Raw genomic sequence first — 23,676 nt, 5'->3', positions numbered from 1 at the left:
GTTGATAGATTCCATTTGTGGAAGCGTCACATTCGAACTTCATGCTCTCATCTATCATTCGATGCAGACAAATTCTGGCATTCTTAGTAGCTATATTCCAGTCTGAATTCCTTGCATTTTTCTAACTTGGAGCCAATTATAGTGATTTTAAAGCAAACTTTGCTGTGCTGTGGTATGACTAAATATCCTGCAGCATTAAACATACAAATCTGAAGTAACATAGAAACATAGAAAACCTACAGCAAAATACAGGCCCTTCAGCCCACAAAGCTGTGCCGAACATGTCCCTACCTTAGAACTACCCAGGCTTTACCCATAGCCCTCTATTTCTCTAAGCCATTCAGGAGTCTCTTAAAAAATCCTATTGTATCCGGCTCCAGTGCCGCCGCCGGCAGCCCATTCCACGCGCTCACCACTCTCTGCGTAAAAGTACTTACCTCTGACATCTCCTCTGTCAGCATCTTAAAACTATGTCCTCTCATACTAGCCATTTCAGCCCTGGGGAAAAGCCTCTGACTATCCACATGATCAATGCCTCTCATTATCTTGAACACCTCTATCAGGTCACTTCTCATCCTCCGTTGCTCCAAGGAGAAAATGCAGAGTTCACTCAACCTATTCTCATAAGGCATGCTCCCCAATCCAGGCAACATCCTTGTAAATCTCCTCTACACCCTTTCTATTCCCCACAAAGTCGTTAATGCAAGAAGTAATGAGAAGAATATAACTTACATGATGTCAGTTTAGCTACTGTCACGCACTTCCATGCTAACTTCACTTTTTCAGTTTGAATGGTTATTATCCCTCTGTAATGTTTAATGAGTCATTAAAAAGAAAAATGCAATTAATAAATGGACTTAACTTGCACCAAGCCTTCATTGTTGCAGATTTGAATAGTTTGTGCTGTTCTGTTCTGCAAATTGTGGAGTAGGGGACGCAAATGGGTAAACTAGAGAAATTTCAAAAGATGTTTGTGGGAACAGTACCAAAGTTAGTCATAATTATCAGCAAAAACCTAAATGTGTTAGGGTTCTTTCCTATGGAAAAATTGAAGTTGTGGGATGACAAATGGCTTATTTCTGTGATGTACACTCTTTACATTGTGATTCAATATGAAACGTGCATGTTATTTTGACCTTGTAACATAGCTTGGCCAGGCCTCAATGAGAAAATTTAATTTGCCATTTTCTTAAGGTGTTTGTATTGGGGAGAACAAATGAACTCTCAGTTTAAATTGGCTTGGTTACCCAGACAAGGTCGAGTTTCTCTCATTACTGAACAGTAGAACATCATATTGTTTTGACTAACATTGATAAGATGAAGAGAGGTTTGGATTATACCAAATCCAAACCTCTCAAGGGGTTGGGTTCAGTGATTCTTTACTTTGGAAATGATTAATTATAAGTGAGCCAGTGATTCCAAATGAGACAACAGTGGAGTCTAGGCTGCTTTAATTGGAGGTTTGGTCAGAAACTATGAATTAAAGTCTAATGTATTTATTTCATGGAAGTAAATAAGTGTCATTAAGTAATACCATGCGGAACCAGGCCCTTGGGATCAACTTGTCCATGCTGACCAAAATGCTCATCTAAGTGAGCCCCATTCAGTGTGATGCTGGAGGTCAGGCAGCATCTATGGAGGAGATGGCCAGTTGACATTTGGGTCACGATCCTTTCAGATACAGAATGTCAACGGTCCATTTTCCTTGAAGGATGCTGCCTGGCCCGTTGAGTTCCTCCATGTTCCATCATCTGCAGTCTCATGTGTCCCTATTTGGCTGTGTTTGTTCCATATCCTTATAAAAATTTCCTATCCAATTACCTGTCCAAGTGTCTTTTAAATGTTACTGCACCTGCCTCAACCACTTTTTCAGGCAGCTCATTCCGCACAAGCACCGCCCTCTGTGTGAAGAAGTTGCCCTTCAGGCCCATTTTAAATCTTTCTCCTCTCACTTTAAAACCACACCACCTAATTTTTGATTTCCTTTCCTGTGGAAAAAGACTGCATTCACCCTTTGCGTGCCCCTCATGATGTTCTATATCTCTGTAATATAATCCCTCAGTCTCCAAGCTCCAAGAAATAAAATCATAGTGTTAGAACTGGGGCCCTCAAGTCCTAGCAGCAGACCAGTGCATCTTTGCGTAATGACATCTTTGTTGTAATGCAGTAACCAAAGCTATACACAATACTGCAGTGCTATTATGGTAACCAATGTCCTCACATACAGTTTCTGCTGATAAATGAGATTGGTAGCAGACTGTGACTTGGTTAAGACTTGAAAAAACATGTAAATTTGGATAATAATGAAGAAAAACAAGTGACTGTCTGCTGCTCATAATGACAATTTGCTTTAATTGCTGGCTCATGACTCTGTCAAGTACTTTGAAATAACTTAAAAATCCCCTTGATTATAGAAATATTGCTACAAAAAAGGAATTGGGAAATGAGTCTGAATATCTGACAGATTAACTAATAACTACATTAGTACTGAGTCAGGAGAGGGCTGTGATAATCAAAGGCCAAAATTATTTTTGTCTCATGGAGTTGAGAAAAATGTTTCCCAAAATGAGCAGTATTCTGATATGCTGTTTTGTCTTTTATTGTCAGTTCCTTTTGTGAGAATATAATATCACAATGAGTAGATTCTTACTGATGTTCTAATGCATAAAAATGTTAGACTTTATTTTTCCCCCAGCCAATCTCCACTCAGTAAAATTTGAGAGAATCCATGCTTAGAAGCTACTTTCCATAGTTGTTTGGAGCTCATCACTTTCTACCCTTTGCTAAGTTCTGTGAGACAGGAGTGGGGATGAAATGTAAGAGGATAGAGTTGATAAGTATTCAGTAATTGGGGGACAGATGGGCAGTTGTGTCATCCTAGAAGGGATTTGCAGGATGTTATTGTTATAAGGATCTACTCCTTTGTAATAATCATCAGGGAATGACAGAGAGAATCTGTATTACTGCCAAATAACCTTTATTGTCTTAACTAAAAAGCTCATTGGTTTACAAGCTAACTAACTGCGTACACACCCACTAGGATTCCCTGATCCTCCATGAAAGTCTATGAAAAGAATTACCTGGGACGGGAGTCTGCATCTTGATCTCCACCTGTCTGTGGGGTCCTCCTCATCCAGAATGGTGGTTGTGTGGTTGCTGAAGAGTTGATGCTGCCTCGTATTTGAAGCTTCTGATTCTTATAGTGTTCCTCATCAGTTCGACTGATGTATCTCCATCCAGTTGGCTCAAGGTCACATGACCTACCGGAGTCACTTTTGGTCCAGGGCTACAACCGGCATTGTTTGATGGTTCCTGCCCCCCACCACCGTACCTAACCTCGTGTGTTTATTCCTGTCAACTCTGACTGGTTCAAACCAGCTAAACTAGGTTACCCTGACACTGAGTCGAATAAGATTACAGATTGCATCTCCAGCAAGCCTGCCACTTTACATAATAAATAGTTGCTTGTCTGAGAATGGTCTCAGGGTTAGCAAGTCATTGATCATTGAGGACCCGAGTCACCGCAACCACAAACTGTTCCAGCTGCTGCCATCCGGGAAACAGTACTGCAGCATGAAAGCCAGGACCAACAGGCTCCGGGTCAGCTTCTTCCACCAGACCATTAGACTGATTAATTCATGATGACACAACTGTATTTCTGTTTTTCTTTCTTTTTCTGTCGTACGTACTATTTATTATAAATAACTATAAATTGTACATTTAGACAGAGACATAACGTAAAGATTTTTACTCCTCATGTATATGAAGGATGTAAGTAATAAAGTCAATTCAATTAGTTGAAACTCCTTGTGTCCACATTCAATTGCTCTGATTAGATTATCCCAGAGCAAGAATCAGTTCTGAGATCTCAAGGTAATGGCCGGCTCCGTCTCCTTCAAGCTCATGGCAAGAACAACGACAATTGGTTTGTCTACTTCCACTAACGTTGATTAATTTGAATTTACTAGCTTGTAGACTGTAGTTCTTTCTGGCCAGTAGTATGTTGCCTCCTTAGAGGTGGGGTCAAGTACATCACTGAAGAGTCAGTGTGCCTGGAAAAAGAAGAGTGAACAACAAAGGTCATAGTCCATATCGATGCCAGTGATGACATGGGAAAAAGTGATGATGTCTTTGAGGCAAAGTTTAGCAAGTTAGGAAAGAGGTTAAAGGTAGGACTTCAAAGCTGATAATATTTGTTTTGCTGCCAGGGCCACGTGGGTGTGAGTACAGAAACAGAAACGAAAACTAGACAGGTGGTGTTGGAAAGAGGGCATTAGACTGCTGAGCAAATAGAACTGTTTATGGGGAATTCGTGTTGCACCTCAACAGCAACAGGACCAATGTGGGAGAATTTGCTAATGCTGTTGGGAGGTTTTCGGTAGTTCAGCAATGCTAAGGATGGAATCAGAAGGGAAAAAAACCTAAACTGCAATGGAAAGTAGGCTTTCAGGTGAGGGACTGTTTGGAAGGGAAGAGAGAGTAATATATAGCAGTGACAGCCATGCTGTTGGAAAATGACACAGTACACACAAAGATAACCATGTTCCAGCAAATAGAATCACAGAGGTAATAAAAAATGGAGAAGATAGTTCTTACTAGATTAGATAAGCATTAGAATTTATTGGGATCAGTGAAATTGATATAACTATATTTGGTTAACTGTGTATGAAAATGAATGGGCAGAGTTTGGTAAACAAGAATAGTGAGTCGCAGGTGGGCACGGTTAGCTATGTGGGAATGCAATATGCTGTCATGAACAGAAATTTGGCTCGAAAAGGGACAGAAGTACAAACTGAATATTCCTGGATATAATGTGTTTAGGAAGAATAGGGAAGCAATGAGAGGAGGCAGTGTTGACTAAATTTAGCAGTTTTGATTCAAGATTATTACAGTGCTGGAGTCAGATGGTACAGAAGAGTCAAAGATGGTAAATTCTCCTCCTCCCCCTTTCTTTTTTACATTCACTCTTCTGGTTCCCACTCTCACCCTTTCTCCTCTCTTGGCCAGCTCCTCACTCTGGTGCCCCTCCTCCATCCCTTGCTTCTACCGTCCACTGTCCTCTCCTATTAGATTCCTACTCCTTCAGCCCTTTTTGCCTCTTCTACCAATCATTTCCCAGCTTCTTTCTTCATTCCTCACCCCCACCTTATCCTGGCTTCTTCCCCCTTCCTCTCCAGTGCTGATCAAGTCAAGTCACTTATATTGTCATTTCGACTATAACTGCTGGTGCAGTACATAGTAAAAATGAAACAGTGTTTTTTCAGGACCATGGTGTTACATGACACAGTACAAAAACTAGACTGAACTACGTAAAAAAACAGCACAGAAGAAAAAAAACTACACTAGACTACAGATCAGATCCCATACGGCATGAGGGAGAAGAGTTTGTATGAGGGGTGTGTGGAGTCCTTCATAATGCTCTTTGCTTTGCGGATGCATCGTGTAGTGTGAATGTCCGGGAAGAGAGACCCCGATGAATGAAGCGTCTCTGCCCTAAATGTCAATTGTTTATTCCCCTTCTTCGATGCTGCCTGACTGGCTGAGTTCTTCCAGTATCTTGTGTGTGCTGTTCAAGATGTTCATCATCTGCAGAATCTTGTCTGTGTCTGTTTGGTTAGATCTGAGAAGCAATAGAAAGAATATTATACTGCAAGATCTTGCATTAAAATTGGTCACCAGTGCGAGGGAGTGATGCCCAGTTAGATGCATAAACGATAGGGGAGTTATAATAGGGCAATTTATTCCTATCCCAGTTTGTGTTGGATTCATTAATGTTAAGGGTGAAGAATTTCTAAAATGTGTCCAGGATAACATTTTAGAGCAGACAGTTTCTGCTCTGACAAGGGAGGAAGCATTGTTTTATTTGTTGAGTCAAGTGCACCAGATTTCTGTCAGGAAACACTTGGCCTAAGACCTCTGAAGTTAACTTTAGAAAAGATGGAGCAATTCAAAGTAAAAATAAGTAACTGGTGGGACGTAAACCAGCCTCAATGAGATGAAAGTGAATCTGGCCCAAGAAAACTGGAACCAAACGATGATGAGAAAATTTGATTTCATTTCAAGAGGTCTTGAATATAAGAGTAGGGATGTGATGCTGAGGCTTTATAAGACACTTGAGGCCACACCTTAAGTATTGTGAACAGCTTTGGGCTCCTCAACTAAGAAAACGTGCTGGCATTGAGAGGGTCTGGAGGTGATGATTCTGGAAATGAAAGGGTTATTGTATAAGGAACATTTGATGACTCTGGGTCTGTACTCGCTGGAATTTAGAAGGATGAGGGGTGGAATCTTATGAAACCTTTCGAATGTTGAAAGGTCTAGACAGAGTAGATATGGAAAGGATGCTTCCCATGATGGGGCAGTCTAGGACAAGAGGGCACAGCCTCAGGATAGTGGGCGTCCATTGAAAACAGAGATGTGAAGAAATTTCTTTAGCCGGAGGGTGGTAAATTTGTGGAATTTGTGGAATTTGTTGCTGTGGAGGTCAGGTCATTGGGTTTATTTAAGGCAGAGATTCATAGGTTCTTGATTGGGCACAACATCCAAGGTTAGGGGAGAAGGCCAGGGAATGGGATTCCCCAGGGAAAAAAGGATCAGCCATGATTGAATGGCAGAGCAGACTCGTTGGGCCAAATAGTCTAATTCTCCTCCTATGTCTTATAGTCTAACAATGAAGTTGTAACACAACAAACCCATTAAGAAAGGGACGGTTTAGATGCAGTTGTGACACATTCCCACACAGGCAAATGGAAGATCAAACAACTGCAGAGTGCTCAGTGTGATGTAAGAGAACTAGGAGAAGATAAAGCAGGAAAAATTTACTAATGACAGGACTCTGAATACCAGAAAAAATCCAGTTTGACTACAAAAGAATAAAGGAAAGTGAAAATTAATGTGAGCTGCATAGGGAAAAAAAAATTAGCTACCAATACAAACTAAAAATCTGATTGGGCATATAAATAGTTAAAGGGAAGTATTGGAGTTATGCCTAAAACAGTCAAAAATAGGATCATGGATATGGGTGCTGAGAACCTTGTTAAAAATACTAAATGATTACTTTGTTTTTATCTTTGCTGATGTGACTGTGAATGGAGTTACCAGAGAGACAATGAAGTTGATGACATAAAAGTCTTCAAGCAGGTATTCTCCTGGAGACTGTCAATCGAGTCTCCCAATCTCAAAGCACAGCTGATATTGTTATACTCTTGAGAGCAAAAGTAACAGCAAGTGATACAATTCAATTTCAGTTGATATTTTGACATCCCTTACTTCATTACCTTGAGTCTAGTCAGTGTCACTGAGTTAACTACTTCATTGAGAGACTTTCTGAATGTTCAGACACCTTTACTGGGACAAAGTAATTCAGATGGATGGTCTGAAAGCTTTTGAAGACAGAGAACGCAGATATCCTATATTAATCCCGTGTGTGCACAAGTATGCCTGTGACCATGTTTAATATGCTAAGTGACAATATCAGTATTGTCTGCAAGCTTCCTTGAATTCACAACAGCTTTTAGATAACTATAGTCACTTGGTTTTGATGCAGGCCGATTTACATAATCCCATTGTCTTGCATTTGGCTGATGTATATGAGAACCATCTTGTGGCCACTTCACTTTGCAACCATATCTCTTGAGCAGCCTGCTCTCTACTGTGAGCTATCAGCCTGTGCTCTGTAGACAGTACAGCTTGGTTACAAAGTTGTAACTTCAAATTGATTATTGGTTGCAATTTACATTAGGAACTGAAGACTGGGTGCTGTTTGAATTAATGAGTGAGATATTCATGTAATTTCATAACTCCTGAATCCCTAACATGCACCATAGAAAAGGTGGCTTTCAAAATAATATTAAAGGAGAACATTGTGTTACTAGATGACTCAATACATCCAGGCTTCAATTTTGGAAATGTAGGCTCCAGAGGGTTCTAGACTTGCCCAGCTCCATCACTATCCTCACTATCAAAGACCTCTTCAAAAGGTGGAGACTTAAGAAGGCAGCATCCATCAGCAAGACCCTCATTGTACAAGACCTGCCCCCTCCTTGTTACCGCCATCACGGAAGAGGTGCAGGAGCCTGAAGACCCACACTCTATGGTTCAGAAACAGCTCCTTCCCCTCTGCCATCATATTTCTGAACAATCCATCCGTGCTACCCCTTCATTCCTTTTTTCTGCACTTTATTTTTCTTGCAATTTTGTGTCTGCATTGGACTGTTGCCACAAAGCAAATTTCATTTCACATCAGAGTGATAATTTGATTCTGAATGTAAAGTTAATGTTGCATGAGGATTTATCGGAATGCAGTTTGAGGGAAACCTGAGAGGAGATAGGGGCCTCTCTAATATTTCAATGCTCTTTAACGTGGGGGTGATCCAGAGAACTGGAGTGTAGCATATGTTACTCCCTTAAAATAAAGGGATTAAGGTTCAGCTGAATAACTGCAGCCTGTCAGTTTAATGCCAAAACTTTCCACTTGCTATTTATATTTTTCCAATTATGTTGGTAGTTGATCTATTTTTTTGCTGCCTATGTACCTCTTGTTTTATGTTTAACTCCCACTTAGAATAGAATAAAACTTTTGTCATTGCTCAAGACAACAAGATTGCGGTGCTACTCCAGTCTGTGCGAAACAGATATTTATAATGCATACCATGTGGCTTAATTTAAAAAAAACACTTCCCATATTTACATGAAATAAGTACATTACACTCAAATGCCTTTGGCAAGCTGCGGTGTAGCATTTTTCAAATGCATGACAGCCCTTGGGAAGAAGCTGTTTTTCAGTCTTACTGCCTTGGCTCAGATGTTTTTATATCTCTTACCAGATGGTAGTAAATTGAACAGACTGTGTCCACGATGGGATAGGTCTTTAATAATGTTACGAGTGTGCTGTAGGCATCAAGAGTTGTAGATTGTCTCCAGGTCCACTAGTTGTCTCGATGACTCACTGAGCTGTCCTGATCACCGGTTGGAGTGCTGTGTTCTGTCTTGCAGCAGCTAGAGTACCACATAGTCATTCTATATCTCAGTATGCTCTCTATTGCACATCAATAGAAGTTGGCCACCAATTGTTTGGGCTGATTAGCTCTCTTTAAGCACATCAGGTGGTTTAGTCTCTTTTGTGCCTTCCCTACTATTGAGGTTATGTTGATGGACCAAGAGATACCCTTGGTGACATTCATCCCCAAAAACTCGAATCATGGAGACCCTTTCCACTACCTCACCACTTATGAATAGTGGGGCTTGTTCAGGACCTGTTGCCTTCCTGAAGTCAATGATGATTTCCTTTGTCGTTTTGATGCTGATTGATAGGTTGTGGTTCCTGCACCAGTCAGCTTCAGCACCTCCAATGTGCAGATTCATTGTGATTAGATCAATCCCAGTAGGGTCATCTAAAATTTATTCAGAATCAGGTTTATTATCACTGGCATGTGACATGAAATTTGTTAACAGCAGCAGATCAATTCCATGCATGATACAGAAAAGAAAAAAAAATAAATAAGTAAAGCAATTACAGTATATGTATATTGAACAGATTAAAAATGTGCAATAAAACAGAAATACTGTCTATTTTAAAAAAGTGAGGTAGTGTCCAAGGGTTCAATGCCCATTTAGGAATCAGGTGGCAGAGGGGTGGAAGCCGTTTCCGAATCGCTGAGTGTGTTTGAAAGATTGAGTTTGTAGCATGATCAGGAGTGCAGTCACGGGTGAAGAGAGAGTAGAGAGGTGGGCTCAGTACACACCCCTGCGCCACACCACTGTTCAGTCAGGGGGAGTTGATGGGCATTTTGAGTCATTGATGCATGATGGTCACCTGGAGGAAGATGGATTAACTAAGGGGGCCAGTTAGGGGCAAATAGTGTTTAGTCAACTTGGTAGATGTTTCTGAGGTTGGTGATGATTGATGTCATGTCTGTGGACTCCCTGAAGGTTTTTGATAGGGTGCTACACAATAGGTTTGTAAGCAAATTTGAAGTGTGGCATAAAAGAGACATTGACAGTATGAATTCAAAGTAACAGGGTACAGTGTCATAGTGAATAGTTGTTTCTCAGAATGGAGTTCCCCTGGATTCAGTGTTAATCTTGTTTTTTCTCTATTAGCAAAACCTAAGCTACTAATTTGAAATGTATGGATGGCACAAAATAGAATTGTGAATTTCAAAGAGGATAGTGATAAATTACAGCAGGGTTTAAACTGATAACCTGGGCTGTTGTGGCTGTTGCATTTCAGTAGAAAGAATGAGGAGAGACAACATAAATTTTACTCAAAACAGGTGCTAGAGGAGCGAGACCTTGGCGCAGAAGTGATTGGAAAAAGACACTTAAGGTTGAGAAGTGGTGAATAAGGGAAACACAGTTCTGTGCTTTATCAAGAGAGTCATTGAGTATAAAAGATAGGGTAGTCACCCCTAGCCTTTATAAGTAGGCCTCAGTTGGAGTATCATGTTCAGTATTGGCTGTCTCATTACAGGAAGGACGTTGAGGCAAAACAAAGGATTCAGAAAGACTTTTCAAGAATGTCGTCCCTTATCTCAGGAACCTGTTACAAGGGAGGGACTGAAACAGAAAGTTGAAGGTTCACCTGATTGAAGTATAAATGAGGAGTCTGGGCAAGATAAGATGACATTCAATACCCAATGGTAGAGAGGACAAAGTGTGAGACAGTATAAAATAAGTTACAGGCTTGTGGTTGAAATCTGGAAAGTGTTGGCTGCAGATGTGGTACATATAGGTTCTCTTTTGGGAACCGTATGAATGTGAAAAATCACTACTGTGGGAATAAATGGGGCCATGCAGGTTGGTTCAAGAATAGAAAGTTGAAGGGAAACAGCTCCTCTTGAAGAACATGGTGGTTTCAGACTTCTGCAATCAATATTTCTTTTGTTTGACTATATGGGTCTCGAGTCACTGCAATATGGGACTTGACCCCGACAGCCAGCAGATCCCCCATCTGCTACTTGTATTGAACATTTTAAAATCAGAAGCAAGGGGATCAAGTGTTGCTGCAGAGAGGTACGTGCATTCATAAAGTAATGGCAGCATGTCAGGGCAGAGGCAACGCGATTTGCACATTCCCCTTGGACCTTATGATTTCCCTCCCACATCACGTAGCTAGAGCAGTAAAACAACATAGCTGGTTTATTGGTTACTGTATATAACCCCAGATATAGATGAGTGACAAAAGAATCAACATAGAATTAATGGATGTGAAAGAGCATAAATTGATGGATCACAGAGAAATAAGAGGAGGAATGGGATTGCTATGCTAGGGGACTGGTATGAACTCAATGGGCCAAATTGCCTCAATATCATAAGTAGAGCAGGGTGAGCTGCCTCAGTGACGTTGTCTAGTAGCACTGTGCTTTAGGAGGTTGGTCATGGCTAGAATTAACTCCTGCTTGAACAAGGACCTGGACACCCTGCAGGTTGACTACCGCCACAAGACTACAGCGCGCGCAATCTCACTCACTCTCCACTTGGCCTTTTATCACTCAGACAACAGCAAAAACCATGCCATGCTGTTCCTTATTTATCACAACTCGGTGTTCAATACCCTCTGTGCTAATCAGCAAGCTTCAAAACCTGGGCCTCTTTACCTTATTGTGCAACGGGATCCTTGGTGTCCTCTTTGTGGGACCACAGTCAGTGCAGATCAGTAATAACATATCATTGCTGATATAATCAGCACAGCTATATGTCACGGATGTATGCCAGTTCCCTGCTCTACTCTCTTTACACTCATTAAACTGTATGGCTAGGCACATCTCAAAATGCTATCTACAGATTTGCTAATGACACCACTGTTGAATTTCAGATGGCGAAATAGGTAGTTTTTAGGTGCGAGGCGGATTGGCTGGTTAAATGGTGTTGCAGCAACAAACTTGCACTCCCACACCTCAACATCAAAAAGGCCAAAGAATTGACTGTGAACTTCAGTAAAGGGAATTTGGGGTACACACAGCAGTCTTCATTGAGAGATCAGCAATGGAAAGGATGAGCTGCTTTAACATGGCAACATCTCGGAGGATCAATCCTGTGCTCAACGTATTGATGCAATCATGAAGAAGACACGCTAGTAGCTATACTTGGTATGCTACTAAAGGCTAGCCAGTTTCTGCAGATGTGCCATGGAGAGCATTGCAGCTGGTTCCATCACCATCTGGTATAGAGGCTCAATACAGAGGATCAAAAGAAGCTTGAAGGCTCAGTCAGCTCCATCATGAGAACACGCCTGTCCACCATCAGACACTTTCAAGAGATAGCGCCTCAAGAAGGTGGCATTCATCATGAAGAACCTTCACCATCTGGGACATGTACTCTTCTCATTACTACCATAAGGGAGGAGATACCAGAACCTGAAGGTTAATTGTCCCACGGTCAGGCCCCGATTTAAAATGGGCAATTGTTGGGTGGCGTGGTTCGAAGGGCCTATTACGTGCTGCATCTCAATTTAAGAAATAAAAATATAAGCCACACTCCCAGTTTACCAAAACGGGATGTGTATGATGGTGAGACATTGAAAAGGTACAAAAGGTTAATTGTCATTAGTAAACAAAAAAAATAATCATTTAAAAGAAATAAAAATAATTAAATAAACATAAACTTTGAAATTTGCTAGTCTCTGTTTGAAATTATTCCACTCCACTGAAGTTAATGGAGTTGCTAAAACTGTATAGATCTTGTACCAAGTCCAACCCAGAACAGTTTTCATAAGCAATGGTGGGGGGGGGGAGGTCACAGGTTACATTCCATCTTGGAGCAATTTGGTAAAAACTGGGACTTGGTTTATGTCATTTAGTTTTCAATTTGCAGCAGATTTGTTCATATAATGCAGATAACTCTGTCAGTTTGAAGCAATTACATATTTTGAACAGAAGAAGTCACTGTGACCTTGTGTGCATTTGTACATTATGTGGACACATCCATTTGATCGTGCTCTGGGCATTTCAATGTCAAAGATGTAATAGTGATTAATAAATGAATTTAATATAGAATTGCGCATAGAAATAGTATCAGAGTCAGGTTTATTATCACCAGCATGTGTCGTGAAATTTGTTAACTTAAATAAAGATAAATCCTCTACAGTTTTTACAGAATTAAACTGGTTCACAGAGAAATCTTTATTTTTAAAAAGCAAAAATCCTTCACTTTGACCAAAATACACCACTTATGTTTTTGTAGTTTTGGGATCAAAATATAAAAGGACCAAAGGCAGTTAGGAGGGAAGGAGCATTCTTAAAGCTCACAATCTTCTATCACTAGTATTTGCCTCTAACTATTATAATAATCATTGTTACTGTTTTAAGAAATTTCACCTCTAAGCCAGTTGTACTTTTCCATCCAACACAATCTACTACAATACTGAAGACCCTCATACACTGTTGACCCACTATGTAGGACATCGATATTGCACTTTTATCAGTGCTGCAAGCAATCTTCCTCTTAATTGTCTTTGCCTTCATATCTCTTCCTGCTCTCTTGCACAAGTTTACCGTCCTAACTTTACTTGATGATATAATCCACTTTCTCTTGCACACGTACTCTCCATGTATAAACGTGTCTGGTTTGGAGCTTGGTGAAGATGACATGAAAGATATCCTACTGCTAAATTAAATATTTAGTTTATAAAATAATGAGGGTAGTTAAAAGTAATCTTAGTGATGAAATGTTTCTTCCTGTTTGTCTTGGCATCCCCTTGCAAACGTGGCTGTTGAATGTAAGGCTGACGTATTCTAAAATACTCTAAACAAGTTGATTTTTACAAATATTGTAAGGCAGTAGTTTTGGCAATACATTAACTATACAGTGGCATGCAAAAGTTTGGGCACCCCTGGTCAAAATTTCTGTTACTGTGAATAGTTAAGTGAGTAGAAGATGAAATGATCTCCAAAAGTCATAAAGTTAAAGATGAAACATTCTTTTCAACATTTTAAGCAAGATTAGTGTATTATTTTTGTTTTGTACGATTTTAGAGTGAAAGAAAGGAAAGGAGCACCATGCAAAAGTTTGGGCACCCCATTTGAGCTTTCAGATAACTTTTACCAAGGTCTCAGACCTTAATTAGCTTGTTAGAGCTATGGTTTGTTCACAGTCATCATGCAAATTTCAAAGCTTTATAAATACCCTGACTCCTCAAACCTTGTCCCAGCAATCAGCAGCCATAGGCTCCACTATGCAGCTGTCTAGCACTCTGAAAATTTAAAATAAATGATCCCCACAAAGCAGAAGGCTGTAAGAAAATAGCAAAGCGTTTTCACGTAGCTGTGTCCTCAGTTCGTAATGTAATTATAAACGGCAGTTAACAGGAACAGTGAAGGTCAAGTTGAGGTCTGGAAGACCAAGAAAATTTTCCAAGAGAACTTCTCGTGGGATTGTTAGAAAGGCAAATCAAAACCACTGTTTGACTGGAAGAGACCTTCAGGAAGATTTAGTAGACTCTGGAGTGGTGGTGCACTGTTCTACGGTGCAGCGACATCTGCTCAAATATGACCTTCATGGAAGAGTCATCAGAAGAAAACCTTTCCTCTGTCCTCACCACAAAATTCAGCGTTAGAAGTTTGCAAAGGAACATCTAAACAAGCCTGATGCATTTTGGAAACAAGTCCTGTGGACTGATGAAGTTAAAATAGAACTTTTTGGCTGCAATGAGCAAAGGTATGTTTGGAGAAAAAAGGGTGCAGAATTTTATGAAATGAACACCTCTCCAACTGTTAAGCACGGGGGTGGATCGATCATGCTTTGGGCTTGTGTTGCAGCCAGTGGCATGGGGAACGTTTCACTGGTAGAGGGAAGAATGAATTCAATTAAATACCAGCATATTCTGGAAGCAAACATCACACCGTCTGTAAGAAAGCTGAAGATGAAAAGAGGATGGCTTCTACAACAGGATAATGATCCTAAACACACCTCAAAATCCACAATGGACTACCTGAAGATGCGCAAGCTGAAGGTTTTGCCGCGGCCCTCACAGTCCCCCAACCTAAACATCATCAAAAATTTGTGGATAGACCTCAAAAGAGCAGTGCATGCAAGATGGCCCAAGAATCTCACAGAACTAGAAGCCCCCAAACAAGAAGTGGAAGATTCTTAGCTGGCTACAGAAAGCATTTACAAGCTGTGATACTTACCAAAGGGGGTGTTACTAAGCACTGACCATGCAGGGTGCCCAAACTTTTGCTTCAGGCCCTTTTCCTTTTCTGTTCTTTGAAATTGTAAAAGATGGAAATAAAAAAGTAATCTTGCTTAAAATATTAAAGATATGTATCATCTTTTACTCTATGTCTTTTGGAAATGAGGTCATCTTTCACTAGCTTAGCTATTCAGCGTAACAGAAATTTTGACCAGGGTACCCAAACATGCCACTGTATAATGCATCATGTTGAGCAATGCCCAAGAAAATTTAATACAGTACCTACAAAGCCAGTTAAATCTGTATTCTGTCAGCAAACTCTGAAATACAATCACCTACTTGTTTTTTTTTTCTCTCAGTATTATGCAGAATCCCATGGTGTAATATACGTAATTGATTCAACCGATGAAGAGCGATTGTCTGAATCAAAGATAGCTTTTGGTATGTACAAGACAATGAAATATATCGCTGCATTGCAAGCTAACATCTTATAAAAACTTCTTCTAACGTGTATAATGTGAATTTTGAAAAGTGGTCTCAGATTCCCACAAGCACTAACCCAACAGTTCCCCATGCAAGTATCAACAAGATCTACATTCCTACAATTGCATGTGAATTAAATACTGTAGTTGCTAGCCACTAGCTGGCTGTTGGAGTTATGTTGTATGAGGTTTATGGGCATTTTTTAGATGTTTATCTTGGGGAATTTGCCAAGGAAAATCCCATGTCATAGATGCTCAAGTTCATTATAAAAATTTTCATTATTTAATGGGAAGGAGCAGATACAAAGGAACAAAATTAGTGCAAAGATGGTTTTCATTAACTTCTGTTTAGCTTAATTTTATTAATTATTTTGATAATCCTTAAAAATATTTCAGAATTATTATAATTATCAGATACCCAGAAATAATTTTGACATCTGCCAATGTCAGTTGTTTGCCTTGTTATCTGCCAATATTTCAGTTGATACGTTTGATGGGACGTCGTGCTATGTTTACTATTGTTAATCTGTACCATTATGCAAGTGTTATTTAAAGTTTTGTTCAAAATTTTGACCACATTCTGTCTGCGCTGCTTCTAGACTTGGATAATTTGGGGTATTAGAGGCAAGGAAAATAAATTTATTTGTAGCAATGTTACTGAAAATGCCTGAATAGATGTTGGTTTATATCTTGTATTCTGCCTTTATCTTGATACCTTTTAGAATATTTTGTAGTATTTCTACCAAATGCATCGATTATTCCAATAGAGAGATTGACGCACTGTATATCAACAATATACATCAACATAATGAAATGGGCCTTTAGTCTGCTGGATCTATATGTGATTTGTGAAATAGTCATATGCCAACAAACTGTCATTATACTTAAAACAGCACATTTTAAAGAGCAGAGGGGACTGTACTTGTGACATGTATTCCCGAAAATCAAAAAAAGGGAAGTCTCTTAAATTTCATGAATAGACATTTGTTGTATGCTATGCATCAAATAGACCTGTTACTCACTGCAATAAGGTTACTGAACATGACTTAATAGGGGATCTTATCCTATCATGTTCATTCTGGCTCAGAATAGTTTTCAGTGTCAGCAATCGTATAAATGGGCAGGTTTTAAACCATGCAGGGAATACAAACTATTCTGGTTAAGGTGCATTTTTCACCAGTCATTGTAAAATGAATTCAAGTCCAGATCCCAAAAGTGATGGGATTACATGTCAATCCTTTGCATTTGTGGGTTACTGGTTGCATGCATGTCATTACTTCTCCTTTTGTTTGGAAATGGTTTTATTGGTATTACTTGAGATCCTGGGAATGTGCTGAAGTTTCTGTTAAATTCCACTTCTCTAGATGCCATTAATGTGTTTGAGAATTTTCACATTTTCATATTCCATAGAGAAAATGATCACAAGTGAAGTACTTGAAGGAGTTCCATTGTTGGTATTGGCCAACAAACAAGACATTGAGGTATTTTTCTTGTTGCCATAATTAGTCCCATTTTCTTTTGTTAGTTATAGCAATGTAATTTTTGAAGTGACAATGTTTGTCTTAACACTTAAAGCTGAGAAGGCTCTTGGATTATGAGTAAGGGGAATTATTCTCTTACGACATATGGGAATTACAAATCCATTATCCTTTCATGCCATGGCCTTATTTGTAGAAGATAGTTATGTAAAACAATGTTGTTTGTATTTCAAGTTCTTCCCCCTCAAAATTGCTTGCTTTTGTTGCGAAGAATGTTCATAATTCTGATAGCTCACCCAAGTAGCCCTGTTTCAAGTCTGAGCTCTGTAAAAGATGGTATCATCCAGATTTGTTTCTGCATTTTGGGTAAGAAATAGGAGCACAGCTGTAGTTTTATTTGCTCAGCTTCCCCATCCTCTACCCTCAGAGTCTGACTGGTGCACAAAAGTGTGACTGTTGATTAGCCACGGTTGAAACCAAACCAATGGACTTGTGGTCTGTACAAACATCAGGTAGTAAAGCTACTTGAGGTGAAGGGAAGTAAACAAACTATGTTGTGTATTCACTCATCAATTTCAATATGCTGCATAGGATATTTGCATTTGAATTTAACGAATTGCTCCCTAACTCTGTTTCCAGTAAGCCAACTGAAAATGCATCAGAGATTGGCATTAGTGCTCTTGTGTGACGAAACAGCTCACTCACATCATGAGCTGAACCAAATTAACCTGAACCAAATTAACCTGAACAAATTAACCTGTTTGTCATCTTTCTGAATTAATGTAATTATTCCTTGGAGTGAGGGGGTGGAATAGTAAAATCTGGAATTCAGTACAATTAAAACCTCTATTATGTCAGTATGCAATTGACGTTGTTATGGTCTAGATTCTTTTTGCCCTGTATTTTTGCAGTTTTAGATCATTTAGATTACAATTAATGCTTTGGTCTTTCCCATGATTTGATAGACCTGCCTCTCAGTTGGAGACATAAAAACAGCTTTTAGTGATTGTGCTCCAAAAATAGGGAAGAGAGACTGCTTGGTGCAACCATGTTCAGCACTTACTGGGTAAGTACTGGTTCATAGTAAATGAGATTGGGGGCATCAGTACTTACACTCACCATCTGATAAATGTTGATTTATTTGAGATGGATAATGCTCATGTTGGTTAGCTGGTTGATGGGAGGTGAAAGAAGACTGTTAAGGTATGGATATAATATAAAGAGACTAACATACAATCTGTAGTATCATGTAGCACTGAGGAATTGATTATTGGAAGTAAACTTGATGATCTGTAGTCTGAGTATTTAAAAGAAACAGAAGGTGGCCGACATACTGTTTATTTATACTTAGTTTCCCAAGAAGACTATGGACAGCTTTGTCATATTGAATTTAACTCTCAATATTTCACTGTTGAACCAGTTCAACTAAGGCCAAATGGGGCAATTCAGTATATAATAGGTCAGAATAAGAAATTTATTTGTTTTTTTTTTACCCAAAGTGTATGAGAAAAGTATGTTGTGTTGGGATATGGGGAATAAAGTGTAGTAGTGGAGAGGGTCAGATTTTAGATTGAGGCTGCTTCTAAGTAACTTGAATTCACAGAACTATTGTAGATGCTACCACATTACATTGGATTTCAACAGATATATCTTAAAACAATGTCTAGAAAATAAGTTGAATTAAATCTACAAAAACAGATAAAGGTTGGAGAAATTAATGATAGAGGTATCTTATGATTTGTATTGAATTGTCTGAGGATAAGAGGATTTGTAAACCCAATGTTCATTGGCAAGGTGTTTCCACTAGGTGTCACTGAGTTTCACAGTGCAACTCGCACAATTGGCCAACCATTCAGGTGTTAAGCACAGTATTTTTGGTATGTATTGAAGATTATGCATCCATTTGAACTAATTTATGCACGTTATTTGATTTTTTTTTTTGCCCAGATTTGCTCAACCAGTTTCAATTAATTACAGTTTCTGCTAATTGGACTTCTAGGTCTTTGAAGACACTTCAAAATTTTCTTTATTGTGCAAGGTTGCCTATATCTTGTTGGGTGTAATTAGCTTTGATAAATAAAGGACCATTCACAACACCAAGATAGTTATTATCCAGATTGCTCTACACTACATCAACATGATTGTTTGTAAGAGCTTTGCCAAATGGTTCCAGTCTTAGTTAATATCCATTGTTGTGCAAAAGTCTCAGGCACATGTAAAACAAACATGTAAAAGCTAATATGCCTTCAAAAATAATAAGTTGAATATTTTCTAAATATCAAAAAAATTACAGTAAGAGCAATAAACAGTTTAAAAAAAACCTAAATAAAATTAATATATATTGTGTCTACCCTTTGCCTTTAAAACTGCATCAAGTCTGTTGGGCAGTTTTAAGGAAATTGGTTGTTTATTCCAAGAATGTTGGAGAACTTGCTACAGTTCTTCTGCAGACATTAGCTATCTCGATTGCTCTTTGCAGTTAATCCCGGACACCCTTGACGGTGGTGTTATCAGGGCTCTATGGCGGCTATACCATCTGAAACCCTATAAATAAAAATCTAGTTTTTGCACAGTACTGTAGTTACTAGCAGTAGAGGAAAATGTTAATTCAGTACAATACTTTCCTATATATTGCAGGCCTAATATGAGAGAATAGAATTTCAAGCCAATATAAGCTAACAGCAGGGAATTTTTAGAATAATTTATATGTAAAGAGGTCCGGATTCAGTAGTGTAGGCAAGATTTAGGATTAATTTATCAAGTGATTGGACATAGTAAATGGAGTTGTTCTGCCATGTGAATTAATTGTTTATTATGTTATGGAGCATGTAGTGTATGTCATTTGGGAAATAAAGGGGGCAGGGATCCATTGATTTTGTCCTGGGTTTGGTCATTTGTGTTTGACCTAGGTATTGAGACCCAGGTGAAAACTTGGGAAAGTGCTAAATTATCTTTGGACTTTTTTGATATATTCATGAATATTAAATCTCAATTGAAGCACAAAAAGATTATTTTTGATCCCAATGGCACATTGGCACAACCAGCGGTACTAGTGGAGTGTGGTGATTGTATGTTCTTCCTGTGATCACAGGGTTTCTACCCACATCCCAAAATAGATAGGTTGATAGGCTAATCGGTAAGTGTGAACATGGGCTTTATGTGTGGATGGGTGGCAGAAACTGGGAGGGGGAGTTAATAAGAATGCAGACAGTATAATTGGTGTGAAAATGGGCCCATGAAGACCATAGGCTGAAGGCTCTGTTTCTGTGCTGTATTTCTCCATGACTTTTGACTGATTGCTCTATCAGGCTACTTTTTGCAGTGTTCCAGAAAAGATTGAAAAGAAATTTGAATCAGTTTGAATCAGCACAATAATACCGAAACAACTGTCTGATGCATTTGTCATAGTTTCTCATTCCTCATCCTTGACTCCTGAAAGGACCTGTTTGAATTGGAAACAATGTAGGCGTGATTTAATTGGATGTAAATTAATTGTGTGGAAGGGCATTCATTCAAATTAAGTTAATTTTCTAGAAAGAAGAAAATTGTTTTTGAAGATTGTTGTCAGAACCTTTCTTCAGGCCTTCAATTTGATGCTAGTTTAGCAAAAAAAGAATGATGGCACACAAAAAGCCTCAATCTGACTAACTGATTTTCATAACTGACTATATTGTTCTTTCACTATTTTACAGATTTTGTTAGACTGAACCATTTTTTTTTCTCTTTCTACTAGGCAAGGTGTAAATGAAGGTATTGAATGGATGGTCAAATGTGTCATTAGGAATATTCACAGGCCACCAAGGCAAAAGGATATCACATAAAGACTCTTCTTTGCTTAGAAATGCAAAATGGACTGTCAGTTGGTTTTGTGGATCTCCAACTTTTACAAGCAACACCAACATGAAAAGAATTGGATTGTATTGACTCCAGTATTTTTTTTAAATTTATTTTTCATTTTACCTACTCCTTTAATTTTGTGGCAGTCTTTATCTTCTGTACACTGCATTGTTTTGTACCCAGGGGAACAAACCCAATTGCATCATAGTAGCTGGGACCATTATGATGAGAATCTTTCCCTCCCTCTTGCCCACTTTTTTTTAACCTTAAGTGCAAGAGAAAGCTTTCTGAAAGCTGAGTTTAATGAGTGATGGAAGATTGAAGGTAGAAAAGATCCAGGTTTGATACTTTCTTTGGAAACACACGAGACTTCAGGTGGTAGAATCTGAAGCAAAAACAAACTACTGGAGGAATTCTCTGAAGGGGAATTGACAATTGACCCAAAATGTCAACTGTCCATTTCCCTTCATAGCTGCTGCCTGACCCACAGAGTTTCTGCAGCAAGATTTTCCTTCTTAATGTTATTTGATTAGTTGGCTAATCATAGCTGGAGTACCAAACTAATTCCAGCACCCTTGCTCAAGATTTAGACAGCCAGCTCCTATGCAGCAATCCCTTCCTGAAGCATGCAGATCAATATGGGATGTGGATATAACTGGACTTCTACAGTTATACTGAGGGTTAATCAAGAATAAAAGTCATCAAGCTAGATACAAACAGCAGTTCAATAGGGGAGTGGCAAATAAGGGTGATAAAGGGGCGGACAATGGTTAGTGCTTGATATTTTGAGTTACTATGTGCAATGTTGTGATGTAATTTGATACAATTTAGTTTTGAAGCTTGCATATTTCCATTCAGAAATAAAGCTGTATGTTTAACCCATGACAAGACTGTTTTCCAGAAAAGGAATTGGATTGGAAATGTTATTAACTGGTGCAGGGTACGTGAGATGAGATTGCAACAGGGCAGTAAGGATATTTAAACTGAGAAGTTGATGAAAAGCCTGGAAAGCTTTATTTCCCTGAGTAGCACATTATTCCGGGTTGGGAACCTCTGAACTGGTATGAAGCCAGAAATGCAATGTGCACTTTTATCTTTCTTTGCTGACATCTTCATTTGAAGCTTTGGAGCTAACACTATCCTTTGATTAAATATTGTTACAACTCTAACATTTGTAGCCAGCCTTTGCAAAAGAGCACTTTGCTTTCATTTTGGATTCAGACTAGTATTGAGGGTAAAATTTCAAACAACATTAATTCTGAGATTTTAATAGTAACTATATACATTTTCAGTTGTGTTATCAAAATAATCTCACATTGTAGTTGAATACTGAAATTGGGTGTCAATTATTCTTGCTTTTGTAATAGCTTCAAATTCAAATGATCTATAATGTAATTAATTTCATTTTGTATTTAACAAATAAAGATGTGCCCTGTTTTAAATATCTGTCAATCTAGTGTAAGCATTATTCTCTGCCCTATTGCTTGTGCACTTAACTGATAAGAGTTATGTAGATTCTGTGTGCATGTGTTTTTGTATTACAGAATTGTCACCAAGCATTTTTACTTTTATTTCTGCATTTCAGCAGAGGAAGTAATTTAGTTGATTAGATCCTGTGGCTCTGAAATTTGGCGTTGATTTAGTAGATTTAAAGAGAGGGTAATTTACTTGTGTCTGTGACTTGCTACCTTTTGGCAAACATAACAGACAAATGTCTGTGCCAACTATGATGCCAAATTAAACTCCAGTTTTCAAGAATCCTTCTACCGATAAATATGAATTGCTTCTAGTTGAGTGATGGCAGAATGTACAATGTATCCCAATCACTCAGCCAGCTCTTCATGTCCTATACCTGTGATGACCACCAAGGACAAGAGAAACAGCCAAATGAGAGCAGAGCCATTTGCAAGTTTCCCCTCCGTCCCCCTATCCCTGAAGTCACACAACACCTTGATTTGAAAATATTGTTGTTGTCATTAGGTCTAAGTCCTAGAGTCCTTGTGACAGTATTGTCACCAGAAGCACTGCAGCAAATCAAGGCTCAACTATCATCTTCTCAACGCATTTTCAACTGGGCAGTCAATGGTGGGCTTACCACAGATGCCCAGATCACAAATATGTTAAAGGCATCATGATTTGTTGTGCTCAACATTTGATAAATTCAATCCAGCCGAACAAGTAGCCACCATAAAAAAATAATCAATTTTATGCACATGTTTTGACATACAGCCAGGAGCGGCAGAATGCTCTTCAGGGCTGTATCATCCTGAGAGCCACTAATGTTCACTCTCTTCTCGGTACTTAGCTAGGGAAACTGACAAAGGCTGTCATGCTAGAGGTTTGGAGGTACACAAAATGTCAGATGCTGCGGTCTGGAGTGAATAAAAAGTACTGCTGGAGGAACTAAGCAGACAAGCCAGCACCTATGGAGTCGAAGGGCTAGTTGATGTTCACAGAATGTGAAGTAACCCATTGCTACCAGACCCGCTGAGGTGGTCCCGTGTTTGTGTGTTTTTTTAATCCCAAACAGGGGTGCTGCCTACGAACATTCAGCAACTGTCAGTAATTTTCCAGATTAAATATACAAGATTCAAGGACTTCAAAATAATGTTTTCAAAAGGATATGATTTTACTTACACAACTGAGGAAGTGATACATGTTCAAATGTTCAAGTAGATTTTAGCTTGAAACATTGAGCTGCAGCTTAATCTGTTCTCACATCTGGATATAAGAAGTGTATTTATCAGTA

At 38.9% G+C, this 23,676-nt stretch overlaps 1 protein-coding gene across 1 annotated transcript in view; it reads left to right on the top strand.

Moving 5' to 3' along the window:
• The window catches only part of arfrp1 (ADP-ribosylation factor related protein 1), a 32,429-nt gene extending 10,060 nt beyond the window's left edge, over positions 1-22,369 (top strand). Inside the window, exons 5-8 of the mRNA XM_059980552.1 lie at positions 15,490-15,571; positions 17,023-17,093; positions 18,056-18,156; positions 20,824-22,369. Of these exons, the coding sequence (XP_059836535.1) occupies positions 15,490-15,571; positions 17,023-17,093; positions 18,056-18,156; positions 20,824-20,911 (342 nt within the window). The 3' untranslated portion in view covers positions 20,912-22,369. The remainder of the gene's footprint in view (positions 1-15,489; positions 15,572-17,022; positions 17,094-18,055; positions 18,157-20,823) is intronic.
• Positions 22,370-23,676: the final 1,307 nt, after the last annotated feature.

The sequence above is a fragment of the Hypanus sabinus genome, chromosome 9 (genome assembly GCF_030144855.1).
Source record: "Hypanus sabinus isolate sHypSab1 chromosome 9, sHypSab1.hap1, whole genome shotgun sequence".
NCBI lineage: Eukaryota > Metazoa > Chordata > Chondrichthyes > Myliobatiformes > Dasyatidae > Hypanus > Hypanus sabinus.
This window is presented reverse-complemented; position numbering and strand designations above follow the sequence as displayed.